The sequence below is a fragment of the Aspergillus undulatus genome (assembly GCF_047715775.1).
Source record: "Aspergillus undulatus strain CBS 261.88 unplaced genomic scaffold BDV17scaffold_44, whole genome shotgun sequence".
Taxonomy (NCBI): Eukaryota; Fungi; Ascomycota; class Eurotiomycetes; order Eurotiales; family Aspergillaceae; genus Aspergillus; species Aspergillus undulatus.
The window spans coordinates 73,703-92,379 of record NW_027396648.1 but is presented as its reverse complement, the minus strand read 5'-3'; the positions used below and the strand labels follow the sequence as shown (position 1 = coordinate 92,379).

Genomic DNA, 18,677 nt, shown 5'->3' with positions numbered 1-18,677 from the left:
AACAATGGATCTTGATATATGCTGAAGAACTCTATTTTTGGGTGCTGGTCTGTGCTGTGCCATTGTACATGTGTGTTCTCATTTTAGGGGGAATACTTGGGGTAGGTTACGGTTATATTGTTCGTAAGAATATGAATACAGTGAGGATGAGGTCGACCCTAGACTAACTTTCGGGACTGAGAGTTACCTATGTAACTAGCCACGTACTATGACGATAGACGCATGGCGCTTAGGCAGGATAAGTGTTTTACTCATTTTAGCAAGAGCTTGCGATATGGTTTATGAATGCGGAGTGGTAAGAAGAGAGAAAGAAAGAGAAAAGAACATTGGAAACAAGACACCCTCTATTTCTATCTAATATAAAACAGGTGGAGATAGAAACAATGCTCCGTATATCTCCATCACAAGAGCAAGAAAGAGCATGATATGATAGGTCATGATCGTATGCCTGTACCGTAACCCTCTCAAAGTGCAAAACCCATCTCTATCCCTATCTCCGCCGCCGTCTTCAACTTCGTTTTGAGGTATATACTTAAAAAACCAGATCAAGAATGATATATAGAATAGATACGTCCACATATCCAAGAGACAGAAATAAAAACAAAAAGCTAACCGGCCCTATCTCCTAGTGTACCTCCAAGGCAGATCAAGGCACAACCTTCTCCATTTCATAGAACAAAAGATAAACTTCCTTCTGCATACCAAGCACATCACTCGTCTTGCACTCCTTAATCTTCTCATCTGAAATGCGCCACCAGCGATCATTGCTCTTCTTCTTGCGGCGAAGGCGTGATGCAACGCTTGTACCGGTACTCGTACCAGCCTCGGTATCCGTAGCTGAGGCCGAGGCGTTGCGTTCTGCTAGTGAGGCTCGCGAGGCAGGGCTGCTTAGTCGTGCAGTGTCAAGAGATGAGGAGCCGCGGTATGTTGGAGCGGACGTGGGTGTTGTTGGGGAGAGGGTTTGCTTTGTAGATGAGTGGCTGCTTTGGAAGGAGACGCGGGAGGACGTTGATGTTGTAGGGCGGGGGGATGAAGAGGTTGCGTTGGTTGAGGTTAGAGCTGCCGCTGGGGCTGGCGCGGTTCCAGGGCGGAGGTCTGTCGTTGAAGGTGATCGTGACGGTTCAGAAGGTGAGAGAGATGAGGGCGAGGGTGAATTGGTAGATGTTGGCGTGGAGATATTCAATGCCGGAGGCTCGGTCTCAATGGCGCTGCTGCTGCGGGGTGGGATGCGCGGACTCGCTACGCGCGAAGGATTCTCGCTGTTTGCGCGACTCTGCGCATACGAGCTGAACACGCTTGGTGTTGAAAAAGGTGGGTAGAGGTGGTTCCGACGGAACGATTCGTAGTGGCCGCTATTATGGCTGCCCTTGTGGCAGACAATGGCGAGCAGCTTGAACCATTTCTGGTTCAGAATGCCACCGAGAGGGAGGCGTTCGGGGAAAGATACCTTGGCTGCGTTCTTTGTGGAACTGCTTTGGTCAAATATTGATCGAGAGAGATGGATGGCGATGATTTTGGGGAAGACTGTTATCCTCATGTGCCGGGCAATTCTGCGTTTTGGGGCCTGTTCTGCGGGTGGTAGCGTGACTCCGGGCAAAGTACATTCTGGGTCGCTGGCGAGGGCCAGTTGAATCTTTTCTATTTCAGTTTCGAGTGATTGCCTGTCCGTCTCTGAACGGACTCTTGTGAGCTGTTGCGTTTTTACCTCGACTGCGTGTAGTAGTCGGCACATGTCGCATCGAAAGTCGTCAATATGTTCGGTCTTGAGGAGACCGTCAAAGCAAGCATTGAGAGTAGTAGAACTTTTCTGCGGGACTTGCAGCGTCAAATTGACAAAGGACGTTTGGTTCGGCTTGTACTTGTAATGGCAGAACTGGCACTCAATCTGGGATTCCATCATGCCTTCGAATGGAAACCTGTACTCATTGTCAATCTCCTTGAGCTTTGTATCGATGATAGCCGGAAGGCCTTCCTCCGTGCCGTCGTCAACTCGCACTTCAATCTCAGATCGCGCATCCTCAGCCTGGTCGGCGTCAAGCGATTTCTCCGCTCTCTGGCGCGCCTTGACACCAGCATGATACTCATCCGAAAGCCTCTCAGCCACAATCTGCAGAAACTCCTGCGCATCCTGCTGATTGCGACTGATCCTCGTGCGATAGGCAAACTCTAGCGCCTGAATGAAGCCACGCGCCGTAATCGTCTTCTTATAGATCGGCCGCTCATTCAACCGATCCAGCATCTCCTTCAGCGCCCTCGTGATCGTCCCCTGCTGCAACTCACGCACCCGATCGGGTCTCTTTTCACGTAGCTGTTCATCGGGGTCAGGCAGCGTATTGTAAATTCCAGGCCCATCGAGCTCTCGCCGATGCAACTCCCGGATCAAATACAATCGCAGATCACCCAGGCCTGCGAGCGCCTGGAGCACCGAGTTGATGAAGCAGTCATTCGCGGGGTTTGAGAGGCCCACGATACTCTTCTTGCGGTTCCCACTTAACTCCTCTCCATCGATGGTGTAATTCGGCCCAAATACATAGAACAAAGCAACGGCCGCAAGAGATGCGCCTGCCGCGTACGCGGCGACAGTGGTGGGTTTTTCCTGCATCAACCCAGACCCGTGGGTTCAAGTCGAACCGGATTCAAGTCCAATGGTGCTGGCTCGTATCTTATTGGTCTTCCATGGATCGCCTAATACGAGACTGCAAAGAAAGCATGCGCCGGCCGTTCCCGTCCTTGCCGTCAGTGAGTGGGTAAAAAGCAAATACTATTGTCGCTTCCTGAGCCTTTTCAATAAGGTCGATATGAATGCGACACAAGTTTCGAGATGTGGTGAGCTGGAAACGGGCAAATGTTCAGCTCAGCGGTCGACGAATAAATTTGCCATCAAGACCCAGGGAAGGGGACCGGGAAAGGCTGTGCTGCGCGGGCTGCGGAGAGAAAAGAAACCGGGGTAGCCGTCGCCAATTGAAGGCTGACTGATTTGACTGATCCCGCAGCGTCACGGAAAGGGCCGTAGAGAAATAAGTTAGGCAGCACAATACCGTAATGGCCAAGGAATCAAAATCGATGACAATCTCAGTCGTCAGATTCCAGATTTGCAGATTGGCAATGGGAGAGAGGAGAAAGCAGAATAATTTCTCTCTGTCTTCGGGTGTTCTTCAGCGCCGACCGCAGTCGCTGTCGCTGTAGTGCCCGAACCTCCGTCGGCGTCCCCACATCCTCAGCCTTCAGTTGCTTCACAGAATCACAGTGTAGAATCAGGGTTGATAATTGCTCCGAGACTCCATTCCTGCCTTGGAGCGCGTTAGCAGCAGGCCAATGGCTGCAGCGAAATTCCCGGCATGATTGACGCCGAAGTGGGCACAAGAGCCGGATTTTCGTCGATAGATCTGCAGATCCCTTGCTGATTGTCGAGAGTGACGCTGGCGGGTTGTGACTGGGCTGTTTTGGTTGAGTGCCTGCGTTAAATCCTCGGCTCTTGCTCTCAGAGGATACTGCGTAACCGTATTGATGAGGTGGGGTTGGAGTGCTCGGTGTGGGATGGGAAGGAGAGCTGCGTGCTGTCTTGCTTCACCGATGCTCGGTGAGCATCAAACATGGTCATGCGGTCGCTACTTCTGACCCGCTGGACAGTCTATTTACTTTGCTAGCCTTCTTCTGGTCTCTGATGTTAATTTACAGAGACTAATAGTATACCGAGGTATATTTGATATGTTCATGATCTATCCTAAGCTTTTGTTTTATCACTCTATTGTATCATAACCCTAAACCATAACTTCCTGCAAGTTCAGCGCTATGTGTTTGGCATATATTGCATACTTGAAACCACAATTATTTGGGAAGAGTGGCAACCTTCTCGTTGAAGAGATCCTCAGCCTGCTTCCAGACGCGAGCGCTCTCGCGGTCCTTCAGCTGCAACAAGCTGGGCATCAGAGCTTGACTGAACATCTCGGAGCTCTCACGGGGCAGGAGCGATGGGAGGTGGTCGATGCTGATCACGCTGAGAGGTGTGCCCTGGGTGCCGCCGGGAAGAGTGACGGGTACAGTGGGCTTGTCGAAGGTGGTGGTGATGTTGTAGACGGGGATAGGGTTGTTGGGGTTGGTGCTGGAGCGGTATTAGCATACATTCGTGAAAACCTGGAAGGAATTGTCCCTACGTGTCGGCGCTCACGTCACAGATGACGGACAGGCGACGGTTGGGTGTTGAAAGACTCTCGACGTTAACGACTATACCATTTAGTACCATTCAAGAAATCGGTTTGCACAACGTACAGTGAGGGATCTTGGACGAAAGGTAAATGCAGTTGACGAAGATATCAGCATCCTCGATAATCTCCTTGAAAGGTCCACCTAGAATATGTTAGCGTATGGCGCGCTACAGGGTAAACAGTACAAACCCTTCTTTGTCTCCTCCATATCCCACTGAATGATGTCGGATTCAGGAATGCCAACATCCTTAGCTAATTGCACGGCACCCTTACCGCAACGCCCAAGCTGCAAAATCCGATCAGCAATGCATCTTCCACATCCACGCAGAGAAAGTACTCACAGCACCAATAACCAAGATCTTCGGCGAATTGCCAGACTGCTTCTGTCCAGCCTTGAGCGACTCGCTGACAGACTGAATGAGCAGGTCCTGGTCGGCGTAGGGTGTCTCGCCAGTAAGAGGCTCGCCCTCAGGATGCGTCAACTGCCAAGCCCAGTTCTTAACAGCCAGAGCGGCACCAGCATATCCAGCCGAGAACCCAAAAGCAGCAACCCGGCGACCAACATCATCAGTCAGGAACTCCAGGTCCAGAAGGGTACCGCCACCACGGGGCCACCGGCTCAGAACCTTCTCCCAACCACCCTGCTCCTTGTAGCAATGCGCAAAAGAGATGTGAACGTGCTCGAGCGGAAAGTCGTCTTCGGGGAGCTCCTTGAGACCGAGGATGTAAGCATCCTTGGGTGCGTCCTTGACCCAGGATCCTTCTTCGACGAGGGGAGCGCCGATCTATAGACGCTTTGTTAGAATCGAGTTTCGGTGCGACTGGGGGTATATGTTCGGACCTTTGCGAACTCCTCATCTATAGCAAGATAGTGTCAGCGCCGTGCATAACAAAAGATTGAGAGCGCCGGAGTGAGTAATGCATATAGAATCATGCCGATCATTAGCGCGGGGTAGACTATGTTGGTCCTCTTACCATCAAAGATACGCTGAGTCGAGCGCTCAACAGTCACTTCATACCCAGCGTCGATAAGAGCCTTGCAAGTGGTCGGAGTCACTGTTCAATGGGTCAGCCAACGACAATCGGGTAAAACATATGACATTGAAGGTCACATACAAGCAGACCGCGCCTCGGCGGGCTTAGTCTCAGCGCGCAGCCAAATCTTGTTGGAGCCCATTGTGTCTGTAGATCAATCGCAGGGTAAATAACAAGATCGCAGAATTGAACTCGCAAGGAGGGAATAATGGCACTAAAAGCGTTATATGACTCTTCAACTATGCCACCGAACTTTCCTCTCTGGTGATAGTGGGGGGAATTGTGGCCGGTGGGTGGTTCTTCCGGTCCGGGGTGTCTGTGAGTCAGCTTCTCACCGTCTGGCAGTTGCCGATGTCGGCAATTCTAGAGGTCTACGCGAGCCATTCATGGGTTGATAAACAACTTGGTCTATCTACTAGAGCTATTTAGCAAGCAAAATAATTCCATTGTTTGGAGAATCATAAACTGCTTCACGGAAATAAATGACAATTTTTAGTGGTAGTAGACGAACATGCCCTTCTCTCAAGCTCAAAGCCACGACCTTCCCCAACGACGTCACGACACTCCACCCTGTCTTACATACAATCAGGGCTGACCGTCTCAGAGCAGAGATCATGAAACGACCTTAGTGCGGCTACGTGTCCGGCTGCCGATACCATCGGTTGGTATATCTTTTCTGATAGGAACGCGGTCCTTCGTCTTCCTGAGTCGCCCTCCTTTCTTCTTCGCGGGTGCAGTCTGGGTAGGCTCTGCTTGCCCTGATTGCGCAGAAGTAGATGCACCATCAATTGCATCTGCATTGTCTTTGCTTGTCTTTTGCTTCTTGGCGTTAGGCTCTGCAGGCGTGTCCGCACTAGGCCTCGCGGTTGAAGTCGCCTCGAACTCTCGCTTCTCACCGAGATTATTCTGGTCTTGTTTTGATTCCAACACATGTCCATTGGGGATGTCATGTATAGCGGGGACTTCTGACGAATTGGCATCATCTGAGAGCTTGGGCAAGTGGCTATTGCCGTTCTGTTGCTGCGCGGCCTCACGCGAGAAGGGCTTTTCCAGGGGTTCTAGACACCGAAACATTAGTATCACAGATTCTGCTTGCTATTCAGCTGGCACCATCGTACCGGTAACGAGGGTAGAAACTGAAGGCCCAGACGCCATGGTATACCAGATATAGCAATAAGTGTTTGCAAGAGCGATGGTGATTAAATTCAGAGTATTGACAACTCTTGACAGGAACCCGGTTAATAAAGCTGTGGAGCTCGAAAGACGTCGGAGTGTTGAGGCGTGAAGAGGTGTAGTTAAGTGAAGGGTTGGAGATGGAACAGGCGAGGCTAGAGGTGGTTGCGAGGTGACGTTTAGTAAGAGCACCACCAGATCGACTAGGCCAATTTCCTGCGGAGAATAGTACTAATTTGGGTTGTCTTCTGTTACCCTCTCGGAGCTCTCTGCAAAAATAACCATGCACACTAAAAGATCCGAAACACGACTCCGAGTAAGCGTCCATAAGTAAGCGCTCATCACTAGGTTGTGGCCTTGGTTAGCATGCCAAGAGGTGATACCCCAATAATGAATGTGGGGATGAATGCGGAGAATTGTCCAGGTCCAGCCATCAGTTCATGCACACGGCATCGTCCTTCCCTATTTCTTTAGTTTTCTCGATGTCGCATGGTGCCTGGGCTGAAAGAGTAGAAATAACGGCAATTATCTAAGCTGCTTCCAGGAATTGGCCCGTCTGCAACTTCTAGCCAAGAAGCCAAATCGCAACATCAAGCGGGGGTCAAGTCCCAACTCGCGATAAGAGCCCTCTCTTCAGACGTGACATGATCATGTTCATGCCACAGCGGGTCGCGCTCTTCAGGCTTCAGTTCCAAAATCTGCTGGAGGAAGCGTGCCACATAGAGACTATCTCTTTTGTCCCCAACTTGGTCCAATAGGCGCAGCGCATCAAGACCTGCTCGCAAATTTCTCTCACGATAATTCCAACTCATTGATTCAATTCTGCTGGGTGGCAAATGGCGCACGAAATGAACAAAGGGTTTCGCATCCGGAACTGTCGGGTGGTAAAGAGCTAGAAGAGCGGGAACAGCGTGGGTGTCTTTTTTCTTGATCATACTAAGAAATGCAGCCGCGTAGTCTTCGTATAATTTGTGGGGAATCCTCTCTTCGATGTTCCTGCCTGATCTCAGAATCAACGTCGACAGGATATAAGCCGCCGGTTTGATAAGTGAGTTAAGCAGAGTCACTCTAGAGTCTTCATCGCCCGTCGACCTAAACAAGTTGAACGCATCGAGGTAATGACGCATAGCAGAGCTCATCCCACCGCCGTAATCAATCTCCGCTTGCAGTAGAGAGCCCAGAAGATACTTGAACGGCTCTGTTGGCGGGTATTTAGGTCCCTTGTTGTACTCGCCATCGATGAACGTTTTGAGCGTTTTGAGCCAGGTAAGGACTATGTCTTGTAAGCCCACCGCCACCATGAACTTGCAGTATTGTTTATGGAAAGTTAGCGATCCGTTGATGAAAGATATTTTGGTCCTGTCGTCCGAGGACCACCACCAAGTCATGAACCTCGAGCCTGCCCCAGATTTTCTCATCTCTCTCACAAAGCCATCGCCTTTATGAGGGCTTGCTAACAAGACTTGGTCGATTATGCACTTTGAAACGGCAGCGGCAGTAGCAGAACCAGACGCCATAAGTTCGTCGAAGACCAGCATAGGATGTTTCACTGACTTCGCCTTAGCGGTTGCATGTACCGCGCGGTCACGCAAGTCGGGATCTCGAGACGGTTTTGAACGAAAAAGCGGATGGTCGAGAATCATGCCGAGATGTTTGTCGGCGGCGTGGGAGGAAGAGCGAGGGTGGTTCTCAGATAGTAGACCTCCAAAGAGATTCTTGTCGGCGGCGTCAGAGCCATCTGGGGAGGATGCGTTTGGCGGGTGTTCACGATCCAGTTCGCGACGAAAGGAGGACGTAAGGGTCTCTAGGAGCTGCTGGGACTGTCGAGGAGTTCGGGGTAACGGGGCGTGGAGCTTGGACCAAAGAGGGAAACCGAGCGATTTCGAGCGCTTCATCATGCGAGAGGGAAAACCCAGCGCCCCGAGGAGGTAACGGTTGATGTTGAGGATATTGTATGGTATCAGGGTCGTTGATCGTATGACGGTCCATTCTATCCTCCATGCTCATGAAGATCTCCCCAGGGAAGCTGGGCGGTGAGGAAGGGCTGCCACCATGACCAACCTCAACCCGCCACGAATGCGGTCTTCAGCTGAGCCCCTTGAAAGGCAATCAATCGCCGGGTTGACGTTGAAGCTTTGCTATAGCTTTTATATTGTCTATGAGCAAGGATCTTTTGCATATATTAAACCGTCTTTCACCCACAGTGAGGTTCAAGCTTGGGGTGGCCCATGGATGGATCGAAGTCAAAAAGATGACGAAATCCCACAACGACAGAAGACTTGTAGATAGCGCCCTTCGACTAGGCTAGTTTCTCTAATGGAAAGTAGTAGAGGGAGGGGGGTGGGGGGGGGGGGGGGGGGGGGGGGGGGGGGGATAGAAGCATTCTAGAGCTCTACAGTAGCACGAATACGTACGCCTTGTCTCTCGAGCTCGACCGATCCAGTCGTGCTCATACTGCGGGCGTGACCCAAGCTTGAGCCTTGAAAGACTCCCGGGCGCTGGTCGCTGGTCGCTCTCCACTGAAAACCTCATTTCTTCTTCCCTCACTTCCTCTCCTTCTTCTCCCTTCCAACTCTCAAAACTCATTTCTCCCCCACTCATTTTTGTCTTCTCCGTCCCAGCAGCTCTCTTGTCCGTCTTCAATTCCTCTTCTCGTCCGATCTCGGTCCCTCGCGGCTCTTCTCCCGTGCCTTGGTGCTGCCTCACGCGAGAGGCTGCATCTGTGATCACTACGGAGGACGACAACACTAACGAACCTCTTTTTACCCGCTTTTTTCCCTCCCACTCGCCGCATCTTATTTCCTCCTCTCGTCTACTTTAGAGCTCTATCACATCTCTCCTCCCTGGAGATTCAGAGATTTCATCGACAACAATGTCTGAAGTTCAATCGAGGTCTTCTGCCTCCCGTGGCAGGGTATCCGCCCGTGGTGGTCGTGGCGGTTACAGCTCCAGAGGTGGTCGAGGTGGCAGCAGATCCACAAAGCCTGACATTACAGAGCCCACATACGAAGACGAAGGAGATCTCGGCCTGATGAAGAAGAAATATTCGGATACTCTGCCTATGCTGAAAGAGCTGTTCAATGACTGGACAGACGAGGACTTGGTCTTCGCCTTGGAGGATGCTGATGGTGACCTTGAGCAGGCAATTGATCGCATCAGTGAAGGTTCGTCGGGCATTGTCTCCAGCTCAATTGATGATCCGTCATCAAATAATGAACTAACGTGATTCTTGATTAGGCAACGTCTCTCAATGGGGAGAGGTAAAGAAGAAGACCACCGATCGGAGTCGTCCCAAGGCCAAGGAGGTACAAAGCACTCCGACGGAGCCAGTTACAATTGCTGTGCGAGGAGGACGTGGGCGCGGTGGGTTTGAAGGCCGCGGTCGCGCTCGTGGAGACCGTGGCCGTGGTGGTCGCGGTGGTCGGGCTGGTGCTCATGCCAACGGCACACGCACAGAGAAACCACCCCTTCCGGCCGAAGTCACTCCCGTTGCCGACTCAATGACGGCTACAACCGCTACCCCGGCCGCTGACACGACGGCTCCGGAAACAGCTCCCGCCGCGAAGGATACCCCTGCTGCGGCGGAGGGTACCAAGAAGGGCTGGGCGTCCTTGTTTGCGAAACCAGCAGTGCCTCAAAAGAAGCCTGCCGCTGCTCCTGCCCCTGTCCCTGTCCCCGAAGAGCCTGCTCCCGCGCCCGCTCCTGAACCTGAACAAAAGCCTGCTGAACCCGAACCGATCTCTGCCCCTGTTCCCGTCCCTGTTGCCGTCCCCATTCCCGCCGAAAAGCCCCCCCAGCCAGCGATCCCTCAGCCGACCGAGGAGCCGCAGATTGCTACACCTACGTCGGCCGGAGTTACTCCTTCTAAGGACGATCTGACCAAGAACAACCTCGCACAAATTCCCGATGTCTCTCCCCCGGTCCCTTCTGCCACCGCTGCCAGTACTATTGGCAGCACGATTGACGCCAACGCGGCTACTTCGACCCCAGCCCGCCCTACAGCTGGTGCCTTGCCGACAAGCGCTTTCAAGCAGAGCATTCGTACCCCCGGAGCGCAGCGCCGTGTTATGGAACAACAGGAAGCTGTCGTTATGCCCGGCAACCATGCTGTGGATCGTGCAGCAGTCCAGTTCGGCAGCATGGGACTGAACGGTGATGCCGCCGATGTTGATATTGATGAGAACAGGGAGGACACTGAGACCCGTGCTCAGCCTCCTCAGCACTCTCCCGTCGCGCCGCGCGCTTCATTGCCTCCTTCCACTCAAGCTCAAGCACCCCCCGACGTCGCCGCGGTTTCTCGCCCTGCTCCCGGTCTGCCCCCCGTTCCTCAAGCCACCGCCGCTGACAACTCCTTCTCCGACTTCGCTCGCTACAGCGACTCCCACAAACCCTACGACCCCTTCACCCAGCAAGTCACTCAACCCCAGCCTCAGGTCCAGGAGCCGTTCGCAAACCAAGCTCCCGTTCAGCCAACCGTCACCACCGGCAGCGAGTACTCGCCTTTCTACGCTGGCGACCAGCGTCTTCCATACAACTACTACGGTGCCTATGGTCAATCCCAGGACGCCTCTCTGCAGCGTGCTGCTGGATTTGGTGTCTCTGGTGCTGAAGCCCAGCCTCAGATTCCTACCACTCAGGCTCCCAGCCGTTACGGTCACGTCGAAGCTCCCAACAGTGGCCACACGACCCCCAACCCTACCCTCCCCGGGGTCACCCAGACCCTCGCCGCTCACCACATGCCCGGCCAAGCTGCCCACGCTTACGGTTACGGATACCCCTACTACTCCAACCCCCACTATGCTTCGTACATGAGCCAGCAGTACGGACGAAACCGCCCCATGTACGATGACGCTCGCAGATACGAAGATCAATATATGCCCCACGGCTCTCAGTACGGCTACGGCAGCCAATACACCCCCTACGGCAAGGGTGGCATGTACGGCCAGCCCCATGGCTTCTCGTACGACCACTCTTCGTCCCCCGCAACTGCCGGCAGCTTCAACCAAGGCATTCCCGGACGTGACTCAGTCTATGGTCGCACTGGATCTGCTCAGCCATCTGAGAGCCAGCAATCGGCTGCTGGCGCCAGTGCCTTTGGCACCGGAATGACGGACGTCTTCGGCCGCAGCCAGGGTAGCTTCGGACAGAACCAGCCGATCACCCAACAGACCCCGGTGTCCTCGGAAGAAACCAAGGCTTTTGACACCTCCAAGACCGGAGGCCCTAGCCCTTCGCTGTCCCAGGCCAACCGCCCTGGCTCCGCGGCCAACACTCCTGGCCAGTCCCACACCCAAACCGGACTTCCCCCGCTGCAGGGTCAACAGGCTCAGCAGGGCTTCGGTGGTTACCCTCACTTGAATCCTCAGTACGGTGGCCTGGGTGGCCTCGGCGGACACCAAGCTGCCAATCAGACCCACCACCAGGCGACTGGCTACGGTAACTACGGTGGCGGCTTTGGCAACTACTACGGAAACACCGGACGCGGAGGCTGGGGAGGCAACTACGGCCACTAATGAATCATAGCATTATATCCTCCCGAGTGATGAAATTCTCTTCCTTTCCATACTTCGTTAGGGCGAGTCCCTGGACTCTACAATCTTCTAGTTCACTTGGGTGTGTCCTACCTCCCTCCATTTGTCACCTCCAAATGTGTAATCTCTGCTCTCAATGGGAGCTTGGCTGGATTCCGTTTCCTCTTCTTTCTCGCTTTACTCGTTTGGACTTGTTTGCTTTCATGCCGGGCTGTCTGCCTTCATGGTTACGATGTACTGAATGGGTGAATGGGGGAAAACGCTACGCTACTAACTTATTTTCTTCGTAACATTTGGGCAATATTCCTGTCTTATCTGATGCGTTTGCGACTTGCTCTGTTTTCCATTTCCTCTCTCCTCCATATCTCAGTTTTCTTGAACAAAAAAATCGTTTTCGTTTCGCGTTCTTCGTTCACGGCTGAATTGCATATTGCGCGTTTTTTCCTTTTCCTGTACTACATATTTGGGACAGTTGGGACTACATCCATGCAAAACAACTGGGTTAGGATGGGGATGGGGTTCTGCTCAAATCGAATCAATTGATTTGGTGGCGTTGCAAGTCGTTCTCGTAGAGTCCATGTTGATGCTTAATGTAATGAAGTATGAGGCCCAAAACGTGACTAATATATTTTTCGATGATTTTGTCATACTTAAGTGCTTGCTGATATATTTTCACTGCCGCATCAGTTATAATATATCAGTTGTATGGTGATGGCCCCCCGAACCCCTCACCATAAGGATTGGCAGCGGATCAGCTGACTGCCTGCCCTTGCATCTATTTCTCGCACTCAGATTGACTTGAGAAAGTGCTCAGCCTCCGTCAAGATACCGTACCAGCTTTACGCGTCTCTTCACTTATAGTACCTGAGCATCCCCCACCCAATCCAGTTGAGGTATCGTCAATCCGACATCCATCTACCTAGGTAGATATATATCAACTCACCACCATGTCCCAACCTCAACATCAAACCAACATCGAAATCCTCCCTCTCCATCTAATCCGCGACATCCCCTCAATATCCCAACTCTGGATCGTCTCATTCCCCGCATACCCACTCTCCCAAGAGCACCTAGCCACTCTGATCGCCCACCAAAACGGCCACCACTACATCGCCAGGATCCCAGGCGAGGGAAAAACGATCGGATTTGTCCTCGCCTACACGACAAAAAATCCACGGCAGGATCCGAATAGTGAGATTGTCCCTACGTCGGGATACCTGGCTGTCTTGGCTGTGCATCCCCACTATCGAGGGAGGGGTATTGGGACGGCCCTTGTTAACGAGACAAAGAGCTGGTTCAAAATGGCTTTTGAACCGTGTAAGTTGGAGGTTGGGAGTGGGATTCCACGGTTTTGGCCGGGTGTTCCTGTTCCTGTATCAGCCCCAATCTCGGGCTCAGCGAAGAACGGGAGCCAGAAGGATAGCAAATGCGAGGAAGATTCATCTTCATCGTCGGACTCGGCACTACCCTTCTTCCTCAACCGCGGGTTCCGAATGCGCCCTGACCCTCCCCGCTCAGTGGATTTGTATAGAGATATTCGCACTTTCAGCCTCGCGGAGACTGGGATCGAATATGGCCAAAGAGCCAAAGACGCGGGGTATACTTTTGCCCCGTTGACGGAGGACGGGTACGCGGAGTGCTTGGCTGGGCAGGAGAGGAATTTTGGGCATAATCCGGTATGTATATCCGATTCCCGTCAAAGTTCCTCCTAGATGGCTACAATGCTGGTATGGTTGAGACGAAGCTAACTCATTGTCACCAGGACTGGGTCTCAGCCTACAACACCCTAAACCCCCGTCGCCATCCAAACAGCATAATGGCCGCATTCTCGCCCTCTGGCCGCCAAATCGGTTGGACACTCATGCTCCCTCCCTCCTCTCCAATCCTACAAGAGAACTGGGCGATGCCGGCTACGTGCGGGCCTACAACAGGTCTCATTGGCTGCGTGGGGATTGATAAAGAGTGTCGGGGGTCGGGGGCGGGCATTGCACTTGTTGCGCATGCGATGGGGTTTATGAGGGATAGCGGGATCGAGGGGGTCTTTGTGGATTGGGTTGCGCTGGAAGGTTTTTATGAACGGCTTGGGTTTGGGATTTGGGGGGCGTATCGGGTTGGGGAGTTGACCGTTGATTAGGGCTGACTGCCAGACTACGAGTTAATGAGACAAGATGATGGAGTAGAATCTATTCTGTATGGTCAATTTGAAAGGCCGTCCACGCCAAGCACACCTCTGTACGGATGCGGCAATCAAAATTCGTGGAGCTCAATAATCCATAGAGACATAACATTCATTACATTGATGATGTAGGGCTCATTTAGTATCAATAGACCGTACAGCCAAGCAAGGTTCTATTCTATCCATCCATTCTATGTCCAAGATTGAGGTAGAACATATTAACCTTATCAGTAACCTGGTCCAACAAGAGTCCAAGACGCCCACATATGTAAAGGGAAAAAAAAAATCAGTGAATGAAATCGTAGAACGGCATCTGAGGAAGCGAAGTATGAGTTTCTGTTATCACTGCCCGCATTGCCCACTAGCTGGTGTGAGAGTTGATGGAAATGTCTTGCTCGTTTGATTGTCTGTCTGCTCATTGTGCTGGCCAGGGCGAGGGCGGGCAGGATCTTTTCGTATCGTTTTTTTTTGAAATTTTTTTGTCCATTTTGTTCGATAAGAGAGTCATTCGTTCATTGCGTTCACGTCAAAAGTCGTCGGAGCTGTCCACGCCCAAGATGCAAAGACACTCAGCAATAACATGCATCTACTGGGTACCCGCAACATGATCAAACTTGTAAAGCGGCTCGAGGAGCGCGTCCTTGCGACGGAAGACATACTTCTTGAACCACCAGGGCAGAACCTGGCAGACCTGATATTTCATGTGTGTGCGGGTGGGGACGGCGAAGATGTAGTCAAGTTCTTCGAGGGTGCGCTGCTTCGTCTCGGGGACCCAGAGGAAAATCATTACTAGGGCTATGATGTTGAGGCCACTGGGGAAGGAAAGCAGTTAGTATGATGGGCTTATGATGGTTAGGGTGTATTGAGAGGTAAGATGGACTTACGCGTAGAAACCGAAGGCACCTGTTGGAGTCATGGCCGCGATCATTCTGGGGAAGGTGATGCCGAGAACGGCTGCCCAGCCGAGGCAGGTCGCGACGGCCCAGGCCATTCCGACCTCTATGGTTGGATTAGTATTACTGTCGGGTTGATGAGGAGAAGGGGAAAAGGGAGATGCTTACCACGATGGGAGAGGGGGAACACCTCGGCGGAGTAAGTGAATGGAACAGGACCTTCACCGGGAGAGTAGAACGCAGCAAACAGGAAGACGAAGAGGGCAATCATGCCAAGGTGCGCCTTAGAGTCTTCCGGGATATAGAAGGAGAACCCAGCCGCGAGTAGAGTCCATGCCATCTGGGGGAAGGTGAAAAGCAAAAGGCTGCGACGTCCGAAGGTGTCGATGGTCCAGACAGCGGGGAAGGCAAACAGGAAGTTGACCAATCCGAATCCCCAAGATGCCCAGAGGGACTCTTCGTAGGATGCACCGGCTTGGGAGAAGATGGAGGATGAGTAGAAGGCCACGATGTTGATACCGCACATCTGCTGAGCGATCATCACAACGAAGGACGCGAGAGTTGCACGGCGGACACGAGGGATGGTGAACAGCTCACCCACGCGGGAGAGATAGGTACCGTAGCCAGCAATCTCCTGCTCGACCTTGATCTGGGCGTAGATGTAGTAGAGATCGCGGGCAGCCTGTAGTGGTGTGTTGCGGAGGCGGCAGAGAGACTCGTAAGCAGGTCGGAGATTTCCCTTCTTGATGTACCAACGCGGGGACTCAGGGCACATGTAGACGCCGAGAATAAGGGGGACAGCGGGGATGAAAGCCGATCCCATTTGCATACGCCAGGCCAGGTTGTCTCCCATATCCTTCACGATCAAGTTCGCTGTTGTTCCAAGAAAGATACCAAACGCGGTCCAGAGCTGCCAGCACATCACCAGTCCGCCACGGACAGCTGCTGGAGTGTTCTCCGCACAGAAAATTGGAATAGTTGACGCCTTCAGTCCCATACCAATACCGAGAAGGGCACGAGTGACGAAGAGCTGAGGCCAAGTCTGGCTGAGGGCCTGACCGAAGGGGGTGATGAGGCAGAAAATGGCAGAGAGGAAGATTGCACCGCGGCGACCGAGATAGTAGTTACAAGGGTCAGACAGCCAGCATCCAATAACAGCACTGCCGATGTAGGGAGCACTTTGTGTTGTTAGCTCAATCTACCGCGCATTGATTGAGAAGCCCTATATCCACTTACGCGTTAACAACACCAACAAGCCATTGGTTGCGTGAGGCGTGAGGATTGTCGTGTTCGGGAATCCCAAGAGCGTCAGGCATGCTCAAGTTGGCACCGTTGCTTCCAGTCTGATCCCAACCTCTGTTGAAAACGATTAGTTTCCAGCGTAGATAAAAGTGCAGCCAACACTTACTGAACAGCAGCACCAATGGAGCAAAGAATGATGCTGAAGTAAAGAGCACGAGGCTGGCGCCACTTGTGGTCGGTTTCATCCTGTATGACCTGGACTTCTTCTGGGGTAATGCCAGGAACAGCCCTAAAGTTATCTGGGTCGCGGGCAATGAGGGAGCCCTTGCGCAAGTCGGGCAGAAGATCGGCCAAGTCGTATTCCTGTGCAAACTCTTCAACATCACGGAGCACCTGGGTCTCGGTAAGATCGGCGAGAGGGTTCTTGATCCTGCGAGAGTCAGAAATGTGCATCCAAGTACGGACGGTGCCACCTACTTGGCCGAGAGGTTCTTGTTCAGATTGATGTGTTCGGCATGGGCCTTCTCCGCGATGTCATCATCTTCGCTGCTTCTGGGAATATGTTAACAAGTTGCTTCGAAGAGATGACTGAGTGAGGCGTACAGCTTGGTTCCAGGTCTGGCGGTCTCTTCGACAGACTCGAAGGGCACCCCAGCCGAAGTCTCCTTTCCCAGCTTGCCTGCCATCTTCAAAGGCAATCAGAGCTGATTCAAGGGAAGTCAGAGGGACCAGCAGTCTTCAAGAGACTCGATGACAACGGAGATCAAAGAACGGAATTGGTGGACAATAGTAAAGCAGAGAATGCACGCCGTGACACGCAGGCACAGGGCGACAAGGAGTATGCAGGTGACGAAAGTGAGGGAGAAGAGGACAGAAGATTGGGAGGACGAGGAGGAGAAGGAAAGGCTGGGGTAGGAAAATACAACAGGCGGGGAGCAAATCAGGGCATAATATACTCAGTGAATAGAACAGACAAAAGAGGATTCACACATGTCCAATCATGCTCCTGCACATTCATAGAAATCTGGTAGTTTGTGGGCCCCATCTTGCGGCGGTGGCGTAAGTTGATTCTTTGAGCTTGGGTGTTTACTTTTTCTTGCTGTCAAGGGCAGGATCCCCGTGTAGAAACAGCATGGTGTTGCAGCTACTCATTCTCAGCTTGTCATCACTGCCGATTGCTGGGATCCTATCTAAAGGGTTGCTATCAACAAGTTTGCATTCAAGGCTTCTGCATCTGTATCATGAATTGAGGAGCGGGCGACAGGCCAGCGGCTAAGAGGGGAAGGTGACTCTCGAGCGTCCGTTTGTAGCTCGGGCAATGACAGGCGAGGGCTGTTGTGGATACTCTGCTTTCCGACGACTGCGCGCTTGAGCTAGTAGGGAAAGAGGCAAAGCATAAATCCTGAAGGTCACGTCCGCGTCAGAGCGTAGCAGCGCTGAAACCGTGGTACCGGAGCAATAGACTGCGAGCAGCCTAGTCGAGGACAGTTGTTCAAGGTCTTGTCGCGTAGTACAGAGGAAGCTCTGATCGAGTCCTTCGAGAAAACGCAGCTGTATGGATTGAAACTTCCCGGTTTGCATATCTTCTTGTGTTCCTTTAATGCCGTCCAGTCAAAGGGCGTTCAACTTTGAACTGGCTAAGAGAACCTGGGAATTTGGTGGCAGCCCAGCAAGTCAAGTGCGATCAAGATTCATTGGCTCTCTTGGCCAGAATTGGCACACTATTTCTAAACAAGATTAGTCTCATGAAAGGTTTCTTCACCCGGGCTGGGACAAGGAACGACTCTCCGTCCAATCACTCCCAGCTAGCCCCCAGACTCCAGGTTCCAGCCGCTTCCCCAGGCTTCATCTCCATTTCCCCCAGACGCGAAATCACTGGTACGGATCCATCGTGGCAAAATAGCGCACTGCCTGCGGAGTGCAAGAGGAGATCTCGTGATATCGCTGGACAGATAGATTCCTGAATTGAAACAGAAGAGGCCGCTGGAGAGGAAATCAGGATGCATCCGTCGGAGAATTTCCCCGTGACATGGCCCAGCTCACGTGGCCCCCTCACTCCATCCGATTCTGGATCTGCGGAGAGATCTGGCCATCTCGACAACCCGAAGTCCGTTCAAAATCTGGAACACGCCACTCTGGGCTAGACAAACGCTCTCTTTACGGTGTAACCGTACGGTGTAACTTGATCCGAAAGCAGCAGATGGCATTCAGCCTCCAGCACATTCCACTCGGTCCTCTCCGATCACAGCAGCCGGGCGCAGGAAAGTTGAACTGACACTAGCTCCTATGTTACCAATTAAGGTCCTCCAAGAATCTTGACTAGTACATTAGCTGATATGCCGAGTGACCTGACAGATCTTCTCAGCGGAAGCAACCGAGAGAATGAATAGGACTCTTCATTGCCGCCTGCCGACGCTCTGAG

The 18,677-nt window shown here is 52.5% G+C and overlaps 6 protein-coding genes across 6 annotated transcripts; 2 read left to right on the top strand and 4 right to left on the bottom strand.

The window, feature by feature from the left end:
- Window positions 1–646: 646 nt before the first annotated feature.
- Window positions 647–5,382, bottom strand: BDV17DRAFT_283391 (uncharacterized protein; the record flags this gene model as incomplete). Its single annotated transcript, XM_073760351.1, has 9 exons — window positions 647–2,596; window positions 3,850–4,102; window positions 4,155–4,224; window positions 4,270–4,347; window positions 4,395–4,491; window positions 4,547–4,990; window positions 5,047–5,063; window positions 5,181–5,261; window positions 5,322–5,382. The coding sequence occupies 9 exons, from the start codon at window positions 5,380–5,382 to the stop codon at window positions 647–649; spliced, it is 3,051 nt and encodes a 1,016-aa protein (XP_073613091.1).
- A 412-nt stretch (window positions 5,383–5,794) lies between these two features.
- Window positions 5,795–6,737, bottom strand: BDV17DRAFT_157796 (uncharacterized protein). The gene is made up of 3 exons (XM_073754595.1): window positions 6,646–6,737; window positions 6,359–6,568; window positions 5,795–6,298 (listed from the first exon to the last, which is right to left on the bottom strand). The coding sequence occupies exons 2-3, from the start codon at window positions 6,393–6,395 to the stop codon at window positions 5,853–5,855; spliced, it is 483 nt and encodes a 160-aa protein (XP_073613090.1). The 5' UTR covers window positions 6,396–6,568; window positions 6,646–6,737; the 3' UTR covers window positions 5,795–5,852.
- A 266-nt stretch (window positions 6,738–7,003) lies between these two features.
- Window positions 7,004–8,308, bottom strand: BDV17DRAFT_293678 (uncharacterized protein; the record flags this gene model as incomplete). Its single annotated transcript, XM_073762670.1, has 1 exon — window positions 7,004–8,308. One exon carries the CDS (start codon window positions 8,306–8,308, stop codon window positions 7,004–7,006), a length of 1,305 nt encoding a protein of 434 aa, XP_073613089.1.
- An 842-nt stretch (window positions 8,309–9,150) lies between these two features.
- Window positions 9,151–12,060, top strand: BDV17DRAFT_157783 (putative RNAPII degradation factor Def1). The gene is made up of 2 exons (XM_073754594.1): window positions 9,151–9,577; window positions 9,651–12,060. The coding sequence occupies exons 1-2, from the start codon at window positions 9,286–9,288 to the stop codon at window positions 11,924–11,926; spliced, it is 2,568 nt and encodes an 855-aa protein (XP_073613088.1). The 5' UTR covers window positions 9,151–9,285; the 3' UTR covers window positions 11,927–12,060.
- A 601-nt stretch (window positions 12,061–12,661) lies between these two features.
- Window positions 12,662–14,614, top strand: BDV17DRAFT_299817 (putative beta-N-acetylglucosaminidase). The gene is made up of 2 exons (XM_073763954.1): window positions 12,662–13,620; window positions 13,707–14,614. The coding sequence occupies exons 1-2, from the start codon at window positions 12,892–12,894 to the stop codon at window positions 14,076–14,078; spliced, it is 1,101 nt and encodes a 366-aa protein (XP_073613087.1). The 5' UTR covers window positions 12,662–12,891; the 3' UTR covers window positions 14,079–14,614.
- Window positions 14,615–17,234, bottom strand: BDV17DRAFT_157720 (sugar porter family MFS transporter). Its single transcript, XM_073754593.1, has 7 exons — window positions 16,859–17,234; window positions 16,733–16,804; window positions 16,422–16,685; window positions 16,250–16,369; window positions 15,182–16,191; window positions 15,005–15,119; window positions 14,615–14,932 (listed from the first exon to the last, which is right to left on the bottom strand). The coding sequence occupies exons 1-7, from the start codon at window positions 16,939–16,941 to the stop codon at window positions 14,707–14,709; spliced, it is 1,890 nt and encodes a 629-aa protein (XP_073613086.1). The 5' UTR covers window positions 16,942–17,234; the 3' UTR covers window positions 14,615–14,706.
- Window positions 17,235–18,677: the final 1,443 nt, after the last annotated feature.

Coding starts and splice junctions, on each gene's coding strand:
- BDV17DRAFT_157783 (XM_073754594.1), top strand. CDS start 9,286: ATGTCTGAAGTTCAATCGAGGTCTTCTGCCTCCCGTGGCAGGGTATCC. Junction 9,578..9,650: donor AATTGATCGCATCAGTGAAG/GTTCGTCGGGCA, acceptor ATTCTTGATTAG/GCAACGTCTCTCAATGGGGA.
- BDV17DRAFT_157720 (XM_073754593.1), bottom strand. CDS start 16,941: ATGGCAGGCAAGCTGGGAAAGGAGACTTCGGCTGGGGTGCCCTTCGAG. Junction 15,120..15,181: donor GTTCCCCCTCTCCCATCGTG/GTAAGCATCTCC, acceptor ATCCAACCATAG/AGGTCGGAATGGCCTGGGCC. Junction 14,933..15,004: donor GGTGCCTTCGGTTTCTACGC/GTAAGTCCATCT, acceptor TTCCTTCCCCAG/TGGCCTCAACATCATAGCCC.
- BDV17DRAFT_157796 (XM_073754595.1), bottom strand. CDS start 6,395: ATGGCGTCTGGGCCTTCAGTTTCTACCCTCGTTACCG. Junction 6,299..6,358: donor AGTTTCTACCCTCGTTACCG/GTACGATGGTGC, acceptor TTCGGTGTCTAG/AACCCCTGGAAAAGCCCTTC.
- BDV17DRAFT_299817 (XM_073763954.1), top strand. CDS start 12,892: ATGTCCCAACCTCAACATCAAACCAACATCGAAATCCTCCCTCTCCAT. Junction 13,621..13,706: donor GGAATTTTGGGCATAATCCG/GTATGTATATCC, acceptor CATTGTCACCAG/GACTGGGTCTCAGCCTACAA.